At 42.1% G+C, this 26,583-nt stretch overlaps 1 protein-coding gene across 1 annotated transcript in view; it reads left to right on the forward strand.

Moving 5' to 3' along the window:
• The window catches only part of LOC110493933 (copine-9), a 202,659-nt gene that overhangs the window by 20,268 nt on the left and 155,808 nt on the right, over positions 1–26,583 (forward strand). Inside the window, exons 2-3 of the mRNA XM_090205168.1 lie at positions 833–873; positions 18,524–18,570. Of these exons, the coding sequence (XP_090061294.1) occupies positions 833–873; positions 18,524–18,570 (88 nt within the window). The remainder of the gene's footprint in view (positions 1–832; positions 874–18,523; positions 18,571–26,583) is intronic.

Below are 26,583 nucleotides of genomic sequence, written 5' to 3' on the forward strand. Positions count from 1 at the left end.
ATATTTATTATAAACTGAGTGGTTCGAGCCCTGAATGCCGATTGGCTGAAAGCCATGGTATACCACGGGCATGACAAAAACATTCATTTTTACTGAATTACGTTTGTAACTAGTTTATAATAGCAATAAGGCATCTCGGGGGTTTGTGGTATATGGCCAATATACCACGGCTAAGGGCTGTAACCAGGCACTTTGCGTTGCGTTGTGCGTAAGAACTGCCCTCAGCACCCCCCCTACCACACCCCCTCGGGCCTTATTGCTTAATTCTATTCTATTGAGCGATTTACTTTTGTATTCTTTTATTATACATTTTCGTTGCATTATCGAGAAGGAACCTGCAAGTAAGCATTTCATTCAATGGTGTATACAATGCGTATCCCATACATCTGACTATACGAAAGAAAAGCAGAGCAAATCCTCCAATACATGTTCCTTCATTCGCCAGCAGCTACCAGCTACACCTCACCAGCCTGAGACATGCATACAGCTCCCTCTGAGTCTAAAGCCCCGGGAGGATCCCACCCCTAGAGAGGTGTTATATCCCCCCTTACCTTCCCTGTCATCCTGGTCTTCAGTTTAAAATGGCAGCACTCTCTATACAGGCAGTTACAGGTCTCACACAGGAGTGGGAGATTCAATTGTGGTTATTTAATTTAACAAACAACCTAAATTAAGTAAGGTTGATGTCTGCTATTAATTGTGTTATCCATGTACTGTATGATGATAAGCAAGACAGCACCAACACATCTGGCACTCAGGCTAGCATGACGCTCAGTTTGTTATCTTGTTTTATGTCATTTCTAACTTCCCACCGTCTCTTTAATTCAAACAGGAACCTGCTGAATATGGACACTTTCTCCAAATCAGACCCTGGTATGTGTTGCATGTTTTACAAGGGTTGCAAAGCCTATTATGAAAAGCTTATAACCAGGGTTGGGGTCAATTCCATTTCAATGAAAAATGTTAAGTCAAAATGTATATAAAATTCCAATTCCAAATTGAAATGCATTAAAGATCATTTGAATTTCAGTATACTTCCTGAATTGATTGGTATTAAAATTGAATTGTCCCCAAACCTGCTTATAACAATGCAATTTCATCTTCTGCATAGCATGTATACCATATATATGACATTCTACTGTTCCAATTCAAATTCGCAAAGTAGAACAATTGAACGGATTCCATCGTACTCCAAATACCAAGATGCGGGCATGTGCAGAAATAGGGCTTCACCTGTGCAGATCACATGCCCCTTTGCCCTTCCAATCTCCAAAATACATATACAGTACCAGTCAAAAGTTTGCACACACCTACTCATTCAAGGGTTTTTCTTTATTTTTACTTTTTTCTATATTGTAGAATAATAGTGAAGACATCAAAACTATGAAATAACACATATGGAATCATGTAGTAACCAAATAAGACGACCAGTTCTTATAGCCTTTAGCCGTACCCTTATCCTACTCCTCCTCTGTTCGTCTGGTGATGTAGAGTTTAATCCAGGCTCTGCAGCGCCTAGCTCCACTCCCATTCCCCAGGCTCTCACATTTGTTGACTTCTGTACACATAAAAGCCGTGGCTTCATGCATGTTAACATTAGAAGCCTCCTCCCTAACTTTGTTTTATTCACTGCTTTAGCACACTCTGCCAACCCAGATGTCCAAGTCGTGTCTGAATCCTGGCTTAGGAAGGCTACCAAAAATCCAGAAAGCTCCATCCCTAACTATAACATTTTCCGCCAAGATAGAACTGCCAAATGGGATGGAGTTGCAATCTACTGCAGAGTTCTGTCATACTATCCAGGTCTGTGCCCAAACAATTCGAGCTTCTACTTCTAAAAATCCACATTTCCAGAAACAAGTCTCTCACCGTTTCCGCTTGTTATAAACCACCTTCAGCCCTCAGCTGTGCCCTGGACACCATATGTGAATTGATTGCCCCCCATCTATCTTCAGAGCTCGTACTGTTAGGTGACCACCTAAACTGGGACATACTTAACTATTAATTGCCGTCCTACAATCTAAGCTAGATGCCCTCAATCTCACACAAATTATCAATGAACTTACCAGGTACACCCCACCAAACCTCCAAACGAGCTTCAATGCCATACAACTCTCGTTCCGTAGCCTCCAACTGCTCTTAAATGCAAGTCAAACTAAATGCATGCTCTTCAACCGATCGCTGCCCACACCTGCCTGCCTGTCCATCATCACTACTCTGAACGGGTCTGACTTAGAATATGTGGACAACTACAAATACCTAGGTGTCTGGTTAGACTGTAAACTATTTCGCAACAAAGCATCCTTCACTCATGCTGCCAAACATACCCTCGTAAAGCTGACTATCCTATCGATCCTTGACTTTGGCGATGTAATTTACAAAATAGCCTCCAATGCTCTACTCAACAAATTGAATGCAGTCTATCACAGTGCCATCTGTTTTGTCACCAAAGCCCCAAATACTACCCACCACTGCGACCTGTATGCTCTCGTTGAATACTTCATATTCGTCGCCAAACCCACTGGCTCCAGGTCATCTATCAGTCTTTGCTAGGTAAAGCCACACCTTATCTCAGCTCACTGGTCACCATAGCAGCACCCACCCGTAGCACGCGCTCCTGCAGGTATATTTCAAGGAAAATAAAGACCCGGAAAATAAACCCTCCTCCTCACAGCTGCCCATGTCCCTTATTGTTGATGATGTGGTTGTTACTGACAAGGAACGTATGGCTGAGCTCTTTAATCACTTCATATGGAGAAAGGAAATGCCTCTTTCACCCCAGCTGCCAAACTAACCCTGATTCAGAGGACCATCCTACCCATACTAGATTAGGCATCTGAATACTTTCCGAATTGCATTATTTTATGGCCGGTTATGACACCTACATAAGAGTGTCAAAAGCCACATTTATTCAAATGTGTTTTCCCTGGCAAGAAGTTTCCTTTGATTTTAAAGTTTGTTTCTTAAGCCCTTTGTTATTTTTGTAATGCATCCTTTGCATGTCTTTTTCCACTCATATTTTAAATAACTTGTAGAAAATATGGCACTGTCAAGAAGCATTTTGATCCTCATAATCATATAAGCCACATAGGCGTATCACATACATGGCGTTATGTCAGTCAGCAGTCAAAAAGAGAGTTGTCTTGTCCTGGTCCTTCAATCTTCTCCTGCATTCACCCCACTCATCAGAAATGGAGCATTGGGGTAGATGCATGTCTGACATCAATGTGTGCGCAATTACAATGATAACTGAATATGTTCAATCAAGAAAATGTTTCATAACATAAACATACTGTTGACAAGCAGGCTATGGTGTAACAAAATGTTTTACCTTGTGTGGTAGCTTTTGTGAGTTTTGAAACTCTTATTTTTGTGTCATAACCAGCCATAAGTTTACCGTGGTAGATTTTGTAGGTTTTGAGACTCATGTAGCTGTCATAACCAGCCATACAATAACTCAATATATGTCACAACAGGTGTAAATATGTGTCATGACAGTGTTATGATCCTATTATGACAGGCAAGTTGTGTCAAGTAAAGTGTTACCAAATTCACTGCTCAACTAAGGGACCTTACAGATAATATGTCCTGAGTACAGAAATGAAGTGTTCATTCAAATATCATGTGAAAAAGTATAATTGCACATGTCCATGCAACTCCTGACTTGATAAGCACATTTTGAATCCTGAACTTATTTAGGTTATGCCATAACAAAGGGGTTGAGTACTTATTGTCTCAAGATGTAGCATGTACAAGAATGTATAGTTTAAGTGACTATGCATATATGACAGAGGGTAGCAGCAGTGTAAAAGAGGGGTTGGGGTTGAGTGGGGGGGGGCACAATGCAAATAGTCCGGGTTGCCATTTCATTAGCTGTTCAGGAATCTTATGGCTTGGGGGTAAAAGCTGTTGAGAAGCCTTTTGGTCCTAGACTTGACGCTCCGGTAGAGCTTGCTATCCAGATAAGTGCCCAGAAAGAACTTGTTTAATTTCCTCAAGTTTTGCCTGGGAAAAACAGCAAAGGCCAATGTTTAACATCTGTACAAAATATTGTTTAGCAATCTACTACTGACTCATCTTTGACAGAACCTGCCGGTTTGATTGATCATTTTCATATTTCAGTATATGCTCCAAGTTATTGAGGTCTATACTGAAAAAAAATATAAACACAACATGCAACAATTTCAAAGATTTTACTGAGTTACAGTTCATATAAGGAAATCAGTCAATTGAAGTCAATTAATTAGGCTTACACATGACTGGGAATACAGATATGCATCCGTTGGTCACAGAACCAGTCAGTATCTGGTGTGACCACCATTTGCCTCATGCAGCGCAACACATCTCCTTCGCATAGAGTTGATCAGGCTGTTGATTGTGGCCTGTGGAATGTTGTCGTCCTCTTCAATAGCTGTGTGAAGTTGCTGGATTTTTGCGGGAACTGGAACACGCTGTCGTACACGTCAATCCAGAATATCCCAAAAATGCTCAATGGGTGACATATCTGGTGAGTATACAGGCTATGGAAGAACTGGGAGATTTTCAGCTTCTAGGAATTGTGTACAGATCCTCGTGACATGGGGCTGTGTATTATCATGCTGAAACATGAGGTGATGGCGTCAGATGAATGGCCTCAGGATCTCATCACGGTATTTCTGTGCATTCAAATCGCCATCAATAAAATGCAATTGTGTTCATTGTCCGTAGTTTATGCCTGCCCATACCATAACCCCACCGCCACCATGGGGCAGTCTCTTCACAACGCTGACAACAGCAAACTACTTGCCCACACGACGCCATACACACTGTCAGCCATCTGCCCAGTACAGTTGAAACTGTGATTCATCTGTGAAGAGCACACTTATCTCCAGCATGCCAGTGGCCATTGAAGGTGAGCATTTGCCCACTGAAATCAGTTACAAAGCCGAACTGCAGTCAGGTCAAGACCAATGTTCCCTCTAAGCTGCGTGCCTGCGTGGGCGCACAGCTCCCCGGGACTGCTATGCAGATGAAATATCAGCCTGCACAGAGAAGCACGATATTGAACCTCACTCAGTTTCTAGAGGTTTCCCCTTAGTTAACACTATCAATGTTTCCCGTTATTGTGGGAATTGTGATCGAATCAACTCAATATTTAGTATGGCTTAATTTGCAAAACTAAACTAACTATGCGAGAGATTTTTGTTGTAGGCAGAACACATCATAGTAGGATTCTATTGCATTGGCACGCATGACTCCGTGCTCTACACAGACCTGTGCGGCATAACCAATCAGAGCTGCAGTAGGCCTATATGCAAATTGACCATTGCCATATATGGATCTGTGCCAATCACTTGAACTGGATTGTTTACTGCATGAGTAGTCGTGAGTAGATGCGCTTGTTTTGAGATCAAAGCGAGAGCTGCATGTAGCCAGCCACGTGTGCACATTTGTTCATATCCTTTGCTAGTTAATGAGTTGTTAGCCCAGTTATAGATAATTTGTAGTCAGCAATGGGGGAGTGATTGCTTCCTGCAAGAGCACAAAATGTGTACATTTCTTGACATTTGACAGCGAGTCAGGTAAAGAGCATTTTTTTGTCTTAGTGTTGTATTTGGAGACAGTCTTGAATAAGCTGATTCTCTGTAATAATGGTATGGGAATAATAATGCATAATATTTTGTAAAGTGGTTACTTGCATCAAACAACAACAACATTGTCAGTCACCTCCTTGTCTGAAGGACAAGTGGATAAACGCAATAATGTCAAGTCCTGCATGTTTTTTTTTTCAAAAGTCTCAAGGAATGTAAGCATACATTGAACAACACACATTGGCTGCTACTGTAGGCTGAATGACAGAACAGCTATTTCCATGTTAAAATGTTATGGGATCCATTTTCTCTTGTTTTTGATGGTGGGCTACTCTCGTAGGCCTCCACTATGATCAAATAGCCACAATAGCCAACTTAAAATAATGTTTTTACCTTCCTTTATTATTCCCCGCAAACCTTACCACCATTCCCCCAATTGGAGTAAACTAATAAACAGTAACACTTAGGCTTCTACTTCCAGCTTATACACACTATAAACATTTTACAATAGTTATATTTTGTTTGTTTTTTGTCCTGGCCTTCCTCTATTTTTGATGTCCATCCAGTTTGATTTCTATTTGCCATATTTTTAACTGTGCTATTTCAGTAAAAGTTTTGAACCAATATACATTTTACAGACCTGATATGTTTTACATTTGTTATCTTGTTGTTATTAGTCCCACCCTACAGGTCCATTCAACCATTCCCATCTATCTCTTAACACCATCCATACTGGATTTCTAATTGCCATATATTTTTTCAACTGTGCTGTGATGCTTCAAAAGTACTCAACCTTTCTATTCTTATAGTTCCTATATATTGTAAAATAAAGATAAACATTTTTGCTAAAATAATAATTATATTATTGATTGATTGACTATGACTTTTTTTTAAATCACCCAGTACTAGCTGCAGTGTTAGCTCTAGGTTAATGTTGCAATTCTTCAGTCATTCCTGGACCTGTGACCAAAAAGGAGCTACGTATGGACAGTACCAAAATAAATTATCTAAGCCCTGCCTCCTCGCAGCAAAATCTGCAGAGCTTGGAAGATTGTATCCCCCATATACTGTACATAACATTATATTGGTTGCAAGAATTTTGTATAGTAATTTAAATGGAAAAATTCTAAGTTTTGAATACAGCATTGTTTTGCGTGTCAATTGATAAACCATGTGCCATGGAATCGGTACATCGAAAATCTCTTCCCAAATATTTTTCAATTTATATGGCACTGCTGTCAATTTATTTGGTCCTTAAATTAATCTGGTATATATGTTTATTTATCACAATTTTCTTTAACCATTTTTGGTCTTCAATGCAGGGCCGACAGACAAGTTCCTTACTATTTCCTCCTTCCACTTGCCTCTTCCATTTTTGTGGTAATGTTGCAAGTAGTTGGTTGTAATTTTGGGTAGAGCAGACATGTACATATGTCTCTGTTAGCTGCATGTGTGACATAACTCCACCAGTCCTATTTCTGATATAATTTACAAAGATTATACTTTAAAAAAAAAATGGTAATCGATTTTATTTTCAAAATCAAGTTTATCCACAATATTTGTTGTATTATTTGTTCTGTTTTTTCAGGTGGATTCACCTGAAATTGCAACCAACTTTCTATGGCTTGTTTAAAAAACAACAATATTTTGGAGATGATTTCATTTTCAAATAACCAAAAGTGAGCGGCAGTAATCTGAATAAAGGGAAAAAGGCCATTCTTGAACATGAAGACCTTCTTACTGATGCTTTCAGTGAGAGGTCTAATTTAATATTTTATCATTTCTGCCTTCCAAATTCATATTCATTATATAAATACGCCCTTTTACATTTTGTCTGGCTTGCCATTCCAAATAAAATACAATATTTTTTGCTCATATAATTTAGAAAGCAGGTCGCTAGGTCACAAAACCATAAGCAAATAGGTCAATTGTGATATGACTAAAGAGTTAATCGGGGTGATTTTTCCACAGATAGACAGGTATTTTCCTTTTCATGGTAGCAAGATCTTATCAGTTTTTGCTAACTTTCTATTAACATTTATTAGAGTGAGATCATTTCTTTCATTCGGGATATGTATACCGAGTATGTATACCGAGTATGTCCACATCCCCGTCAGACCATTTTATTGGTAAACTACATTGTAATTCTCCAAAATTGAAATATTCCAGGCATTTATATATAAACTCCAGTCATACTTTATCAAAAGCCTTTTCAAAGTCATCTATGAAAACCAGGCCTGGTTTCCCAGATATTTCATAGTGTTCTATTGTTTCCAGTACTTGTCTTATATTATCTCCAATGTGTCATCCATGTAAAAAAAAACCTGTCTGATTAGGATGAATAATATCTGATTTAACCTTTTTAATTCTATGCGCTAAGCATTTAGCTCGAATTTTTGCATCACAACACTGAAGTAAGAGGCCTCCAATTTTTTTAATTGACTGGATCTACTTGACCACTGTCTGAAAGTGTAACTTAAAGTGGGTACAGCCTCAGTGTTCACAGTAAACGTGCTCTAGAAGTTGTACAGAATTTTCACAACGTTCAAGTTCGCGCTCAGCAGACCTGAAATTTGCTCAGCTCCTAATTTTTTTTAGGGATTATTGGTAAAGACCCTGGTGAGTCTAATAAGCACGCAGCTTCCCTGAGATGGTTTCTGACAGTTAGTGCAGAAATTCTTCGGTTGTGAAAACCCACAGTTTCATCGGCTGTCCAGGTGGATAGTCTCAGACGATCCCACACGTGAAGACGCCTGATGTGGAGGTCCTGGGCTGGCATGGTTACACATGGTCTGTGGTTGTGAGGCTGTTTGGAAGTACTTCCAAATTCTCTAAAACAACGTTGGAGGAGGCTTATGGTAGAGAAATTAACATTCAATTCTCTGGCAACAGCTCTGGTGTATATTCCTGCAGTCAGGCATGCAATTGCACGCTCCGTGAAAACTTGAGACATCCTTGGCATTGTGTTTGTGTGACAAAACTGCACATTTTAGAGTGGCCTTTTTCCTTTTATTGTCCCCAGTACAAGGTGCACCTGTGTAATGATCATGCTGTTTAATCAGCTTCTTAATATGCCACATCTGTCAAGTGGATGGATTATCACCTTGCAAAGGAGAAATGCTCACTAACAAGGATACAAAAATTGTTGTGCCTAAGATTTCCAATAATTTCATTTTTTTATGTAGAGAACATTTTGTGCGTATGGAACATTTCTGGGATTTTTTATTTCAGTCATGTGAAATCAGCTCATGAAACATGGGACCAGCACATTTTGCATTTATATATATATTTTTAGTATATTTTGGAGGAGGAAATAACCTTCAAGAAGAAGAACAGTTGGGTGACAACAGGGGGAATAAGAGCGAAGCGCTTTGGGCCACTTGTCTTTTAATTTACTATAGCCCAGGAGTGTGTGTGCGTGTGTCTATGTGAGTGTGTTTGTGTGGAGGCTTTTGTCTGATGTTTTGTGTCAGTGGGCCTCTGTTTGTTTGATGTGTGTGTGTGTTGTATTAGTGTCAGTGTGAGTGGATAGGAGTTTGTTTGGCTTTGATAGTGAGTCGCTCTTTGTAGACAGATGGTATACCCTCAGATCTCTGTGGTCGGACGACATGCAATATCGCCAGAAAGAAATTCCCATTGAACTTTGTTTGGAGCTCTACAATAGATCACTACGGCTGCCTCCCAAATGATACACTATTCCAGAGTGCGACATTTAGGGGGTCTATATTTTTCTTCAAAAGACATGTCATTTAACGGTAAAAACATTTGTATTACCTTCCATTTGGCATGAACATAACCAGTCAAGATGTTTTCATCTTATTTTCTGTCACGGATCCCTCCGGAACTTTCATTACGCACACCTGTCCCCTATTCCCACGGATGAGTACTTGTATAAGTGTGCCCTTTGGTTTCCATTGGGCTGTTGTTTATTGTTACAATGTCTTTTGGTGCGTGTGAGTACCTATGCTGTGTGTTTTGGGCTTTTGTGCCCTTGTGGACTGCTCAGATGATTACGGGTCTCGTCCAGTGTGTTAATCAGTGTGTGCGTGTGTTATTTATTTGAGGTACTCCTCGCTCTTTTGATTGGGTTTCAACCCTGTGTTTTGTTAAGTGTTTGTTTGGTCTTCGTACCTTTGTCTTTACACGGCACGCTGTAAAGGGGGTTGATCTAGAATTGGACCCAGTTTCTTTACTGTTAGGTCTCCCTAGTAGGCAGGTTACTTCTGTGGGTAAAAGGAGGCTTTACAACATCCTTACCTTCGCAGCGAGGAAAAACATCCTTTTACAGTGGATTAGTGATAAGGTTCCTTCTATTAAAGATTGGCATAAGATACTATTTGAATGGGTGCCTCTGGAATATCTGACATGTATATTGCATTCTAAAACAGACCAGTTCTACAAAGTATGGGAACCTTAAATTACCTAGAACCTGAGATATCAGCTATTATGCTGCAAGGATTCTCGTAGAATGAAGGGGATGTATGTATTTCAGAACTACACTGTACGTTCCATGTGTGGAACCTAACCTCTTGGTTTAAACTGAGCTTTTTTGTTTAATTTCTGTTTGTAAGTTTGTTTAAAATGTATGTATTGAGAGACGCAATGATGGTGATGGGGTGAGAGAAGCACCGAGCGGGAAGAGGAAAATGGTGTACGTATGTATGGGTGTGTGTGTGTGCGTACGCGTATATGTGTGTGTGCGCATGAGTGTATGTATATGTATGGGTGTGTGTATGTATGTATGTATATGTGTATATGTGTGTATGTGTATATATGTATATATATATACAGTGCCTTGCGAAAGTATTCGGCACCCTTGAACTTTGCGACCTTTTGCCACATTTCAGGCTTCAAACATAAAGATATGAAACTGTATTTTTTTGTGAAGAATCAACAACAAGTGGGACATAATCATAAAGTGGAACGACATTTATTGGACATTTCAATTTTTTTTAACAAATCAAAAACGGAAAAATTGGGCGTGCAAAATTATTCAGCCCCCTTAAGTTAATACTTTGTAGCGCCACCTTTTGCTGCGATTACAGCTGTAAGTCGCTTGGGGTATGTCTCTATCAGTTTTGCACATCGAGAGACTGAATTTTTTTCCCGTTCCTCCTTGCAAAACAGCTCGAGCTCAGTGAGGTTGGATGGAGAGCATTTGTGAACAGCAGTTTTCAGTTCTTTCCACAGATTCTCGATTGGATTCAGGTCTGGACTTTGACTTGGCCATTCTAACACCTGGATATGTTTATTTTTGAACCATTCCATTGTAGATTTTGCTTTATGTTTTGGATCATTGTCTTGTTGGAAGACAAATCTCCGTCCCAGTCTCAGGTCTTCCAGTCTCTTTCTTTTTCCAGAATGGTCCTGTATTTGGCTCCATCCATCTTCCCATCAATTTTAACCATCTTCCCTGTCCCTGCTGAAGAAAAGCAGGCCCAAACCATGATGCTGCCACCACCATGTTTGACAGTGGGGATGGTGTGTTCAGCTGTGTTGCTTTTACGCCAAACATAACGTTTTGCATTGTTGCCAAAAAGTTCAATTTTGGTTTCATCTGACCAGAGCACCTTCTTCCACATGTTTGGTGTGTCTCCCAGGTGGCTTGTGGCAAACTTTAAACAACACTTTTTTATGGATATCTTTAAGAAATGGCTTTCTTCTTGCCACTCTTCCATAAAGGCCAGATTTGTGCAATATACGACTGATTGTTGTCCTATGGACAGAGTCTCCCACCTCAGCTGTAGATCTCTGCAGTTCATCCAGAGTGATCATGGGCCTCTTGGCTGCATCTCTGATCAGTCTTCCCCTTGTATGAGCTGAAAGTTTAGAGGGACGGCCAGGTCTTGGTAGATTTGCAGTGGTCTGATACTCCTTCCATTTCAATATTATCGCTTGCACAGTGCTCCTTGGGATGTTTAAAGCTTGGGAAATCTTTTTGTATCCAAATCCGGCTTTAAACTTCTTCACAACAGTATCTCGGACCTGCCTGGTGTGTTCCTTGTTCTTCATGATGCTCTCTGCGCTTTTAACGGACCTCTGAGACTATCACAGTGCAGGTGCATTTATACGGAGACTTGATTACACACAGGTGGATTGTGTTTATCATCATTAGTCATTTAGGTCAACATTGGATCATTCAGAGATCCTCACTGAACTTCTGGAGAGAGTTTGCTGCACTGAAAGTAAAGGGGTTGAATAATTTTGCACGCCCAATTTTTCAGTTTTTGATTTGTTAAAAAAGTTTGAAATATCCAATAAATGTCGTTCCACTTCATGATTGTGTCCCACTTGTTGTTGATTCTTCACAAAAAAATACAGTTTTATATGTTTATGTTTGAAGCCTGAAATGTGGCAAAAGGTCGCAAAGTTCAAGGGGGCCAAATACTTTCGCAAGGCACTGTATATGCGCGTAGATATGTGTAAGTGGGTGCTGTTTTTCTTCTTTTTTTCTGTGTGCTTTGTCTCTGTTGTATCTCTTAATATGGGTGAAAATTGTGAAATTCCAATAAAAATAATGTTAAAAAAATAAATAAAATCCTATTATGCATTCCTGCGCCTGTCTCCCGAATCTCTTCATACCATCGTGACATTTTCAAACAAATCACTTCAAAAAGTATGCTACCTGCGCATGTTCGTCCACTCCAAAATAATTCCAGCGTCCAAACAGTGCACTGTGCTCCATTTGATGAATGGAAAGAACTGTTACAAAACACCAAAAAGTTTTATGATATTTGGGGATTGTCACTGGGCCTACACTCTCTTGTAGCCTGAATTATGTGATGCGTCTCGCTGACAAAAGCACCATTTTAGTAGAAAGAAAAGTTGGCACACCTGAAAAGGGGCTGAGATAAGGGTCTGTCAAATAAAATGTTATTGGTCACATACACATATTTAGCAGATGCTGTTGCGGGTGTAGCGAAATGCTTGTGTTCCTAGCTCAGTGCAGTAGTATCTAAATACAATTCACAACAATACATACAAATCTAAAAGTAAAAGAATGGAATTAAGAAAAATATAAATATTAGATTTAGCCATGTCGGAGTGGCATTGACTAAGATACAGTAGAATAGAATATAGTATATACATATGAGATGAGTAAAACAGTTTGTAAACTTTATTCAAACATTATTAAAGTGACTAGTGTTCCATTATTAAAGTGGCCAGTGATTCCAAGTCTATGTATATAGGGCAGCAGCCTCTAAGGTGCAGTCCCGGGATGACAAGTGCAGACATGTAAAGATGTTTTCTTTTAAAACCATGACAGAGGTGGGGGTGTTTGTTTAATTTGGAATAAACTTTTATTTTAATATTTACCACTGTAGCAGTACAAATTGCGAGAGTATGACTTTGTTGCATTAAGGGTGTCTCATGTCTCATTCAGTCTCATTCAGGTCCCCCTGGGCCTCCCGTAATTCCCACTCTGCCGTATTCCCTTTATAGTGCGCTGATTGTGAGCAGGGCCCATAGGATTATGGTTAAAAATAGTGCACTATACTGTATAAGGAATACAGATGTAGGATCTTAATTTGAGCCAGTTTGCTACAGTAGGAAAATAATCCTACAGCAACAGGAAATGTGAATTATTATTATAATTAATGGACATTGTTTGTAGAGGTTGATACATTTTTCATTAGGGAAAATCAAGTATGACATTTTAAAATGGAAATTACACATTTTAGAAGCCTTTTTAAACCTTGAATACACTTGTAGGGAAGCACAGCCGTGAGCTGCCCAGTGACACAAGCCTCTTCTTTAAGAGGCTCCTCTGTCCTCCACTCGTTACCTGTTATTTAGACAAGCTAAATAACTTCTATGCTCGCTTCGAGGCAAGCAACACGGAAGCATGCATGAGAGCATCAGCTGGTCCGGATTACTTTGTGATCACTCTCTCCGTAGCCGATGTGAGTAAGACCTTTAAACAGGTTAACATTCACAAGGCCGCAGGGCCCGACGAATTACCAGGACATGTACTCCGAGCATGTGCTGACCAACTGGCAATTGTCTTCACTGACATTTTAAATCTGTCCCTGACCGAGTCTGTAATACCAACATGTTTGAAGCAGACCACCATAGTTATGGCTCACATCAACACCATTATCCCAGAAACCCTAGACCCACTCCAATTTGCATACTGCCCCAACAGATCCACAGATAACGCAATCTCTATTGCACTCCACACTGCCCTTTCCCACCTGGACAAAAGGAACACCTATGTGAGAATGCTATTCATTGACTACAGCTCAGCGTTCAACACGATAGTGTCCGCAAAACTCATCACTAAGCTATGGCCCTGGGACTAAACACCTCCCTCAGCAACTGGATCCTGGACGTCCTGATGGGCCACCCCCAGGTGGTAAAGGAAGGTAACAACCCATCTGCCATGCTGATCCTCAACACGGGAGCCCCTCAGGGGTGTGTACTTAGTCCCCTCCTGTACTCCTTGTTCACCCATCACCTACAAACAAGCAAGATTTCTGGTTCTCACAGACCTGTAACTTCTTATTTAAGAGTCTCCTCTGTCCTTCACTCGTTACCTGTATTCTTTCCGTGTAAAGGAAAGAATGAATGGGGCCATGTTTCATGAGATTTTGAGTGAAAACCTCCCTCCATCAGCAAGGGCATTGAAGATGAAACGTGGCTGGTTCTTTCAGCATGACAATGATCCCAAACACACCGCCCGGGTAATGAAGGAGTGGCTTCGTAAGAAGCATTTCAAGGTCCTGGAGTGGCCTAGCCAGTCCCCAGATCTCAACCCCATAGAAAATCTTTGGAGGGAGTTGAAAGTCCGTATTGCCCAGCAACAGCCCCAAAACATCACTGCCCTAGAGGAGATCTGCATGGAGGAATGGGCCAAAATACCGGCAACAGTGTGTGAAAACCTTGTGAAGACTTACAGAAAAAGTTTGACCTCTGTCATTGCCATTTAACAAAGTATTAAGATAAACTTTTGTTATTGACCAAATACTTATTTTCCACCATCATTTGCAAATCAATTCATTAAAAATCCTACAATGTGATTTTCTGGATTTTTTTTTTTTCTTCTCATTTTGTCTGTCATAGTTGAAGTCTACCTATGATGAAAATTACAGGCCTCTCATCTTTTTAAGTGGGAGAACTTGCACAATTGGTGGCTGACTAAATACTTTTTTGCCCCACTGTAGGCAAATGCAGGCAAAATGCAGCAGTAGGCAAATGCAGCAGTAGCCCATTGTCCATTGTTAACTAAGGAAAAATACATAAAGCCAACAAATAAAAATAGAAGAAAATAGCATTTTCCTGATGAAAATTCACGTACTTTCAATTGCGTTCCTCTCTCAACTCCGCCTGTCTGACACCCTTTCTATCTGTCTTGACTTCAGTTATTGCTAGTAACAATCAAAGGGAAAAACATTCACACAATTAAACAATGAATGCACAAGAATTGGCGGGAGACAGCAGAGCGCATTCTGGAGAGCTGAGTGCATGTATTGTGGAGTTCATATATTATTACTGTACATGTATAATTTTGGAAAATGTATTTCAATGTACTTTAGGGGAAGCTTAGCTTATAGCCTGTTGGATGCGCCGCCTTTTCAAAAAGTAGGTTACCGTCACACATTTGTCAAAAATAATTCCAATTACTATATGTAGCCCATGTATCTGATTCTGTTCGGCCAAAAAGAGTACGACATGCCATACTCTTTTTGGCCAGACAGGATCAGTTACATGGGCTACACATACCGAGACAGAGGGGCACTGTTTTGCTATCGGATGCTTTATCTGAGATTGATGGATCTTTCTGTAAGCGCAAATCTCGGTCAAATAAATTATCAATATTTACATATTTTAGTGGGACAGGCAAGGACGTACGGGAGGGCGGGCCAGGCCCCTTAAGGTCCGCCCATAATGCAGGCCCTGACTCACACACACACACACACACACACACACACACACACACACACACACACACACACACACACACACACACACACACACACACACACACACACACACACACACACACGTTGTTTATTGATGATGCTCTCCTGCCCCCTGCTCTTTCGGGGGGAGAGTCCTGCTGGTCAGATGGATTAGTGACTTGAACTCCTTCTCTTTATAAAAGACAGTGTGCGTGTTTGTGCATGCACATGTGTGTAGGAGAGCGGATATAATGATTGGGTACGGAGGGGTCCTGGACTTCAAACCCAAGGTGGGACACCGTAAAGGTGGAAGCTCAGTGGTCCTGGGGTAGCCTGGCCTTTCATGTCCACTTTGGTCCGTTCAGTCAAGTGAGACCATTGAACCAGAGTTCAATTGAAGCCAGAGTGGGGTCGATGGCTATCGTATAGCACTGTGAGATGCTGAGAAAGAAAAGTGTAGTGGCAGCCATGTGCTCTTTTAACATGAGCTGACTTGGATTGGCCCTATGTTTTTGGCATGTTGAAGCTCAGTGTAATACTATACAGTGTGCAACCTTTTTCTTGTGAGATCAAGCTCTGTAATGCTGAGGCAGACTGTGTTTTCATTCAGTGATTATGGGTTTGAATAAATAACTGCTATAGCCTACCGCCGTCATGCTTTCACTCTTCTTTCAAACTACCCGTGAGTTCTATTGGCTGCTGTATTTAACATTGAGGAAAAAAGAGCTTGCGTCCCTCTTGGAATTGTCTTTAAGAGCTCAACCCATACTATCTTTGTTTGGCCTTTTTTTTCACCCCTCATCCCTCCATCAAAAGGGTTGTCAATGCCGTCATCTCCTTAGGAGTAGTTAGGGAACATCTTAAAATAAATAATAATATATGCCGTTAGCTAACGCTTTTATCCAATGCAACTTACAGTTGGGGATACATACAATTGTTGTATGGGTGGTCCCTGCCGGAATCAAACCCACAATGCTGGCATTGCAAGTGCCATACTCTACCAAATGGGCTACAGATGACCACTAATGGTTTGAAGTGATTGATGGTTGACTGTTCCCTCATCCCCTCAGAAGTGCTATTCTTGGGGTTTTGACAGTTCCCTCCTTTCCTTAGGAGTGTTTATCCTTGGGGCCCTAGGGAGGTCGGGATGGTTGTACTGACCAGGTGACAGAACTCCTGAAAAGACAACCCATCAGATGCCCACCCACCCTTATTGGACAACACACTCAATCTAAATCCTTAAATGTTTCAGTACCCCCTCTCCCACCACCCTCCATCCATTGCCGCCTCCAACCATCCCTCTCTCCCTCCCTCCCTCCCTCTCTCCCTCACTCCATCCCTCTCTCTCTCCCTCCCTCCCTCTCGCCCTCACTCCCTCCCTCTCTCTCTCCCAACTGGCCAGTTACACTCCATGAAGGCTCCAATCTCTTTCTTGAACCCACTTAGCCGTCCCCAAACTCTCGACCCAGCTGTTTTCTTTCCCTTCTTCCTCCCCCCTTCCTCTACTCCTTTCTCGTCCATCTCGGCATTTATTTATTTAGTTTGACCCTGTATTTCCTCCTTTTTCTTCTCCTTTGAAGAAGGGATGTGAGAGGATGGGATGCGCTGCGCAGGGCTGGGTCTTCACGGCTGGTTGGTCCCACGGTGGTTGCATTATGCTGATTGGTTTCTGTATGCGACGTGTTGGCTGTGCTCCCCTTTGATGTGGCTTGATGGCGTGCTGTGCCAGGGTGGCACAGCGTATAGGAGGAGTAGGAGAAAAAACAGAGGAGAAGGGGACAGAGAGGAGCAGGAGGGGAAGCAGCAATAAAGGGCCACTTAGGAGGTTGCACTGTAAGCATTCCCAATCTTGAAGAAAGGAAGATGGAGGAGAGGTTGGGAATCTATCTGTGAATTTGTTCAGAGTAGCTGTCCGGTGTTGGATAAGATATCTTCATATCAGACCTGGGTTCAGTATAACATTTTGTCTTCTCAAAGTTTCTGAGTTATGCTAATCACATTGCAAGGGCAATGCCCCTGAGGAGATAAATACAGTTGTATTGAATAAGGACCATCTGTTTGTCACACTTTGACAGTAGTCTATGCTTGTATAGTCTGTGTTGTGTGAAGTGCCGTAAAATATTTAAGAAACAATACTTTAAAGTACTGCTTAAGTATTTTTGGTGGGTATCTGTACTTTACTATTTATATTTGACAAATTTTACTTCACTGCATTCCTAAAATAATGTACTTTTTACTTCATACATTTTCCTTGACACCTAAAAGTACTCATTACATTTTGAATGTTTAGCAGGACAGGAACATGGTCCAATTCACGCACTTATCAAAAAAACATTTGCGGTCATCCCTACTGCCTCTGATCTGGCAGACTAACTAAACATAAATGCTTGTAAATTATGGCTGAGTGCTTGAGTGTGCCCTTGGCTATCCATAATTTTAAAAAGCAAGATAATTGTGCCGTCTGGTTTTCTTAATATAAGGAATTTGAAATTATTAACACTTTTACTTTTGATACTTAAGTATAATTGAGCTATTACATTTACGTCTATTTAAAACCAAATACTTTTAGACTTTTAATCAAATAGTATTTTACTGGGTGACTCACTTTTACTTGAGTCATTTTCTATTAAGGTGTCTTTTACTTTTACTTAAGTATGACAATTGGTGGTGGTGTTTCCACCACTGGCTGTAGATAATAATAGCCTAAGTGTGAATGTGTCTGAAAGCTACGCAGACCTTCAGTGGCTATTGAAGCATGGCCATGAAAACATGGCCTCTCTTAGTTCCCTAAAGGACCTGAGCATAATATAATTCTGGAAATATTCTTGCAAGATTATGGTGCAATGCATCTGTGTCAATGCTGTGCAATGCAAAGCAATTGATGCGTCAACATTTTAATTGTATCTGTTCTTATTCAAATAAATTAAAGCCATACTGTGTCTAATGCAGGGATTTGAATGAAGCATTTGGGTACTTGGTATTCATTATTAATAATATTTATTAATTTTCCTCCCACTCGTTCTCTTTCCCTCTCTTTTTCTCCCTCCACAGTTGTAGTGTTGTACGTTCAAGGCATCGGGACAAAGGAGTGGAGAGAGGTGAGTGAAAGGACTATTTTATTATTGATCTTATACAGTATGTTGTACTGTATCAACATAGTGTTGGTCCCATGTTTCATGAGCTGAAATGAAAGATCCCAGAAAAGTTCCATATGCACAAAAAGCTTATTTCGTTAAAATAATGTGCATTCATTTGTTTACATCCCTGTTAGTGAGCATTTCTCCTTTGCCAAGATAATCCACCGACTTGACAGGTATGGCATATCAAGAAGCTGATTAAACAGCATGCTCATTTCATTTTCTTTTTCATTTCATCTTTATTTAACCAAGTAGGCTAGTTGAGAACAAGTTCTCATTTGCAACTGCAACCTGGCCAAGATAAAGCAAAGCAGTTCGACACATACACCAACACAGAGTTACACATGAATAAACAAACATACAGTCAATAATACAGTAGAAAAAAGTCTATATACAGTATGTGCAAATGAGGTAAGGGAGGTAAGGCAATAAATAGGCCATGGTGGCGAAGTAATTACTATATAGCAATTAAACACTGGAATGGTAGATGTGCAGAAGATGAACGTGCAAGTAGAGATACTGGGGTGCAAAGGAGCAAGACATATAAATAAATACAGTATGGGGATGAGGTAGTTGGATGGACTATGTACAGGTGCAGTGATCTGTGAGCTGCTCTGACAGCTGGTGCTTAAAGTTAGTGAGAGAGATATGAGTCTCCAGCTTCAGTGATTTTTGCAGTTCGTTCCAGTCATTGGCAGCAGAGAACTGGAAGGAAAGGCGGCCAAAGGAAGAATTGGCTTTGGGGGTGACCAGTGAGATATACCTGCTGGAGCACATGCTACGGGTGGGTGCTGCTATGGTGACCAGTGAGCTGAGATAAGGCGGGGCTTTACCTAGCAGAGACTTGTAGATGACCTGGAGCCAGTGGGTTTAGGCGAAGAGTATGAAGCGAGGGCCAGCCAATGAGAGCGTACAGGTCGCGGTGGTGGGTAGTATATGGGGCTTTGGTGACAAAACGGATGGCACCGTGATAGATTGCATCCAATTTGTTGAGTAGAGTGTTGGAGGCTATTTTGTAAATGACATCTCCGAAGTCGAGGATCGGTAGGATAGTCAGTTTTACGAGGGTATGTTTGGCAGCATGAGTGAAGGATGCTTTGTTGCGAAACAGGAAGCCGATTCTAGATTTAATTTTGGATTGGAGATGCTTAATGTGAGTCTGGAAGGAGTTTACAGTCTAACCAGACACCTAGGTATTTGTAGTTGTCCACGTATTCTAAGTCAGAGCCGTCCAGAGTAGTGATGCTGGACGGGCGAGCAGGTGCGGGCAGTGATCGGTTGAATAGCATGCATTTAGTTTTACTTGCATTTAAGAGCAGTTGGAGGCCACGGAAGGAGAGTTGTAATTGCATTGAAGCTCGTCTGGAGGTTAGTTAACACAGTGTCCACAGAAGGGCCAGAAGTATTCAGAATGGTGTCGTCTGCGTAGAGGTGGATCAGAGAATCACCAGCAGCAAGAGTGATTACACAGGTGCACCTTCTGCTAGGGATGCCACAGATGTCTCAAGTTTTGAGGGAGTGTGCTGTTGGCATGCTGACTGCAGGAATGTCCACCAGAGCGGTTGCCAGATAAATTAATGTTAATTTCTCTACCAACGCTGTATTAGAGAATTTGGCAGTATGTTCAGCTGGCAAATGCAGACCACATGTAACCACGCCCAGGAACTCCATGTCACGCCCTGGTCTTAGTATTTTGTGTTTTCTTGTTTTTTTTTTCTTGCCACCGTGGACAGACGCCCACCCGGACCCTCCCCTATGGGGGGGGGGGTTCTGTAACGCCCTGGTCTTAGTATTTTGTGTTTTCTTTATTATTTTGTTCAGGCCAGGGTGTGACATGGGTTATTTATGTGGTGTGTTTTTTTTCTTGGGGTTTTTGTAGGTAATGGGATTGTGGTATAGTAGAGTTGTCTAGGTAAGTCTATGGTTGCCTAGAGTGGTTCTCAATCAGAGGCAGGTGTTTATCATTGTCTCTGATTGGGAACCATATTTAGGCAGCCATATTCTTTGAGTGTTTCGTGGGTGATTGTTCCTGTCTCTGCCGGAGTCTCCCGCCTGTCCAGCGCTGTCAGAGCCTTCCTCCTCTACAGCGCTGCCGGAGTCTCCCGCCTGTTCAGCGCTGCCGGAGTCTCCCGCCTGTTCAGAGCTGCCAGTCTGCAAGGAGCCGCCTGAGCTGCCAGTCTGCAAGGAGCCGCCAGAGCTGCCAGTCTGCAAGGAGCCGCCAGAGCTGCCAGTCTGCAAGCAGCCGCCAGAGCTGCCAGTCTGCAAGGAGCCGCCAGAGCTGCCAGTCTGCAAGGAGCCGCCAGAGCTGCCAGTCTGCAAGGAGCCGCCAGAGCTGCCAGTCTGCATGGAGCAGCCAGAGCCGCCAGAGCCACCAGTCAGCATGGAGCAGCCAGAGTCACCAGTCAGCATGGAGCAGCCAGAGCCGCCAGTCAGCATGGAGCAGCCAGAGCCGCCAGTCAGCATGGATCTGCCAGAGCCGCCAGTCAGCATGGATCTGCCAGAGCCGCCAGTCAGCCAGGATCTACCAGAGCCATCAACCTGCCTGAGCTTCCTCTCAGTCCTGAGCTTTCTCTCAGTCTTGAGCTACCCTTCAGTCTTGAGCTACCCTTCAGTCTTGAGCTACCCCTCAGTCCCGAGCTACCCCTCAGTCCCAAGCTACCCCTCAGTCCCGAGCTACCCCTCAGTCCCGAGCTACCCCTCAGTTTCGAGCTAACCCTCAGTTTCGAGCTACCTCAGTCCCGAGCTGTCCCTCAGTCCGGAGCTGCCCCTCAGTCCAGTGTGGCCCTTGGTTAGGGTTACTAGGTCAAGGTTGGCGGCGAGGGTCGCCAATCTAAGGACGCAAATTAAGCGGACTAAGACTTTGTTGGAGTGGGGTCCACGTCCCGCCCCGCTGCCGCCACCATGGACAGACGCCCACCCGGACCCTCCCCTATGGGTTTAGGTGTGCGGCCGGGAGTCCGCACCTTGGGGGGGGGGGGGGGTTCTGTAACGCCCTAGTCTTAGTATTTTGTGTTTTCTTTATTATTTTGTTCAGGCCAGGGTGTGACATGGGTTATTTATGTGGTGTGTTTTTTTTCTTGGGGTTTTTGTAGGTTATGGGATTGTGGTATAGTAGAGTTGTCTAGGTAAGTCTATGGTTGCCTAGAGTGGTTCTCAATCAGAGGCAGGTGTTTATTATTGTCTCTGATTGGGAACCATATTTAGGCAGCCATATTCTTTGAGTGTTTCGTGGGTGATTGTTCCTGTCTCTGTGTTTGTTTGCACCAGATAAGGCTGTTTAGGTTTTTCACGTTACGTTGAGTGTTTTGTATTGTTTTCGTTATTATCTTTATTAAAGATGTATCGAAATAACCACGCTGCAGTTTGGTCCTCCTCTTCTTCGACGGAAGAAAACTTTAACACTCCACATCTGGCTTCTTCACCTGCGGGATTGTCTGAGACCAGCCACCCACACAGGTGATGAAACTGTGGGTTTGCACAACTGAATAATTTATCCACAAACTGTCAGAACCTGTCTCAGGGTAGATCATCTGCGTGCTCGTTGTCCTCACCAGAGTCTTGATCTGACTGCAGCTCGGCGTTGTAACCGACTTCAGTGGGAAAACGCTTACTTCCGATGGCCACTGGAACGCTAGAGAAGTATGCTCTTCACGGATGAATCCTGGCAGATGGCAGACAGCGTGTATGGCATCATGTGGGCGAGAGGTTTGCTGATGTCAATGTTGTGAAAATAGTGTCCCATGGTGAGCGGTAGGGTTATGGTATGGGCAGGCGTAAGTTACGGACAATGAATACAACTGCATTTTATCGATGGCAATTTCAATGATCAGAGATACCATGGTGAGATCCTGAGGCTCATTGTCATGCCATTCATCATCACCTCATGTTTCAGCATGCTAATGCACTCCCCATGTTGCAAGGATCTGTACACAATTCCTGGAAGCTGAAAATGTCCCAGTTCTTCCATGGCCTGCATACTCACCAGACATGTCACCCATTGAGCACGTTTGGGATGCTCTGGATCAACAGTGTGTTCTAGTTCCCACCAATATCATGCAACTTCATACAGCCATTGAAGAAAAGAGGCCACAGGACACAATCAACAGCCTGTGCGAAGGAGATGTGTCGCTCTGCATGATGCAAATGGTGGTCACACCAAATACTGACTAGTTTTCCGATCCAGGCCCCTACCTTTTATTTAAGGTATCTGTGACCAACAAATGCATGTCTGTGTTCCCAGTCATGTGATATCCATAGATCAGGGCCTAATGAATTGATTTAAATTTACTGATTTCCTTTTATGAACTAACTCAGTAAAATCTTTGAAATTGTTGCATGTTACATTTATATTTTTGTTGAATGTATATGCCCTTGGAAGGAAAAGTAATTATTTGAAATTATAGATTTGACAAGTATCATACAGTATCTCAAGAGAATGTTTACTGAAGACCCAATGCTGTAGGGCTGGCTTTCATAAGGTGAATCGTCACATCGGTTTCAAAAAGTATATACATTTCTTTGCAATGGTATTTTGAAACGAACGCCATCGATTCAACTTATAAAACCCAGTCCTAGTAGAAATAATATACACTATATTTTTTTATGGTGCTAAAACTTTTTTGCAACAGTATGAAACTCAGTTCTATGGATTCTTCAGTTGTTATTCTCCAGAGGTACTGAATAAGATGAATGGAACGGTAATGTTTGCCTGGAAATGCAGGGAAAATGCACTCATGGTAACACTGTCTGGTCCTCAGGTGTCAAAGCATGTGGCCATCTCTGAGACAGGGTATGATTTCACAGAGGGGAAGACAAACATACAGTGTGCAGGAGCATACAGTGCATTCGAATGTACTCCTTGACTTTTTCCACATTTTGTTACATTACAGCCTTATTCTAAAATGTATTAAAAACCCAAAAATCCTCAGCAATCTACACACAATACCCCATAATGACAAAGTGAAAACCAGTATCTAGATATGTTTGCTAATTTATTCAAATCTAAAATAGAAATACCTTATTTATATAGGTATTCAGACCTTTTGCTCTGAGACTCGAAATTAAGCTCAGGTGCATCCTGCTTCCATTGATCATCCTTGAGATTTTTCTACAACTTGATTGGAGTCCACCTGTGGTAAATTCAATTGATTGGACATGATTTGGAAAGGCACACACCTGTCTATATAAGGTTGCACAGTTGACAGTGCATGTCAAATCAAATAAAATCGCATTGGTCACATATTTAGCAGATGTTATTGCGGGTGTAGTGAAATGCTTGTGTTCCTAGCTCCAGAAGTGCAGTAGCATCTGACAGGGGCAGCAGGTAGCCTAGTGGTTAGAGCATTGGGCCAGTAACTGAAAGGTTGCTGGATTGAAAATCCCTGAGCTGACAAAGTAAAAATCTGTCTTTCTGCCCCTGAGCAAGGCAGTTAACCCACTGTTCCTCGGGCGCCGAGGATGTGGATGTCGATTAAGGCAGCTCCCCTGCACCTCTCTGATTCAGAGGGGTTGGGTTTTAAATGCAGAAGACACATTTCAGTTGAAGGCATTGAGTTGTACAACTAATTCTGTATCCCCCTTTCCCTAGCAGTGCAGTAGTATCCAAAAACGATTCACAACATTACACACAAATTGAAAAGTAAAAGATTGTAATTATGAAATATATACATATTAGATTGAGCAATGTTGGAGTGGCATTGACTAAAATACAATATAATAGAATACAGTATATACATATGAAATGACTAAAGCAGTATTTAAACATTATTAAAGTGGCCAATGATTCCAAGTCTATGTATAAAGGGCAGCAGCCTCTGCAGGTTTGCAGGTTTGCGTAACCGGGTGCAGGTTTGCGTAACCGGGTGGAAGCTGGCTAGTGATAGCTATTTAACAGTCTGATGGCCCAGATGGTCCCAGCTGACCTCGCCTTCTGGATGATAGTGGGGTGAACACGTTGTGGCTCAGGTGGTTGATGTACTTGATCTTTTTGGCCTTCCTGTGACATCGGGTGCTGTAGGTGTCCTGGAGGGCAGGTAGTTTATCTCCAGTGATGCGTTAGACAGACCACACCACCCTCTGGAGAGCCCTGCGGTTGTGGGCGGTGCAGTTGCCATACCAGGCGGTGATACAGCCTGAAATTATGCTCTCAATTGTGCATCTGTAAAGGGTTCTGGTGCCAAGCCAAATTTGTTCAGCCTCCTGAGGTTGAAGAGGTGCTATTCGTCACACTGTCTGTGTCGGTGGATCATTTCAGATTGTCAGTGATGTGTATGCAGAGGAACTTGAAGCATTCCACCTTCTCCACTGTGGTCCCATCGATGTGGATAGGGGCGTGCTCTCCCTGAAGTCCACGATCAGCTCCTTTGTTTTATTGCCGTTGAGTGAGAGCAAACACCAAGCCATGAGGTAGAAGGAATTGTTTGTTGAGGCACAGATCTGTGGAAGGGTACCAACATATTTCTGCAGTATTGAAGGTCCCCAAGAACACAGTGGCCTCCATCATTCTTAAATGGAAGAAGTTTGGAACCACCAAGACTCTTCCTAGAGCTGGCCGCCCGGCTAAACTGAGCAATTGGGGTAGAAGGGCCTTGGTCAGGGAGGTGACCAAGAACCCGATGGTCACTCTGACAGAGCTCCAGAGTTCCTCTGTGGAGATGGGAGAATCTTTCAGAAGGACAACCATGTCTGCAGCACTCCACCAATCAGGCCTTTATGGTAGAGTGTCCAGATGGAAGCCACTCCTCAGTAAAAGGCACATGACAGCCTGCTTGGAGTTTGCCAAAAGTCACTGATGAATCCAAGATTGAACTCTTTGGCCTGAATGCCATCACGTCTGGAGGAAAACTGGCACCATCCCTATGGTGAAGCATTGTGGTGGCAGCATGTTGGGGATGTTTTTCAGTGGCTGTCACTGAGAGACTAGTCATGATTGAGGGAAAGATGAACAGATCAAAGTGCAGAGAGATCCTTGATGAAAACCTGCTCCAGAGTGCTCAGGACCTCAGACTGGTGCGAAGGTTCACCTTCCAATGGGATAATGACCCTAAGCACACAGCCAAGACAGCGCAAGTGTGGCTTTGGGACAAGTCTCAATGTCCTTGAGTAGCCAGAGCCCAGACTTGAACCCAATCAAACATCCCTGGAGAGACCTGAAAATAGCTGTGCAGTGGCAGTCCCCATCCAACCTGACAGTCCCCATCTAACCTGACTTTTAGCATCATACCCAAGAAGGTCATGAACAAGGTACTGAGTAAAGGGTCTGAGTGCTTATGTAAATGTCATTTTTCATTTTTTTTATTTTTAATACATTTGCAAAAAATAAAATAAACATTTTTTTGCTTTGTCAATATGGGGTATTGTCTGTTAATACGTTTTCGAATAAGGCTATAACTTAACAAAATGTGGAAAAAGTCAAGGGGTCTGAATACTTCCAGAATGCACTGTATATGGCTCTGATAATGTGGTTCTCATTACAGAAGTGGTCTACCTGTAGTGCCTTAGTGGGTGGAGGGAATCGACCACAAACTTTATCAATTAATACTGGTTATTCAGCATTGTTAGCTGAATATACAATAACAATGCATTCAAAAGTTACTTTTCAAAATGCCTGTGTTGCAGCAATGTTAAATTGTTAATGTGACACTCTCTCGCAAGTTCATTAGCAATCATCTAACAATAAATTGAAATATGAAATATGCCCCACATGGTGAAGATACTGTATCTATCTATATATTTAGCAGTACATGTTTTATCCATGTGTGCTAATGCACCCAACTGTAGGAATCTTAAGCATTCAGATGATGGTGAAACAACAAGGAAGACCCTCTCTTCAATGAACAGTTTCATTTTTCGAGTGAGATCATGGCTATTACTAGGGCATAATCAAGGCATACAGTAATAGGGCCTAAAAGGGTGGAACCGAGCCTAACTGGGCTTAACTGGTCTGAACAGGTTCTATCCAGTTCCTATTAGGAT

This window comes from Oncorhynchus mykiss, chromosome 17, assembly GCF_057628025.1.
Source record: "Oncorhynchus mykiss isolate SJ-2025 chromosome 17, ASM5762802v1, whole genome shotgun sequence".
NCBI classification, from domain to species: Eukaryota; Metazoa; Chordata; class Actinopteri; order Salmoniformes; family Salmonidae; genus Oncorhynchus; species Oncorhynchus mykiss.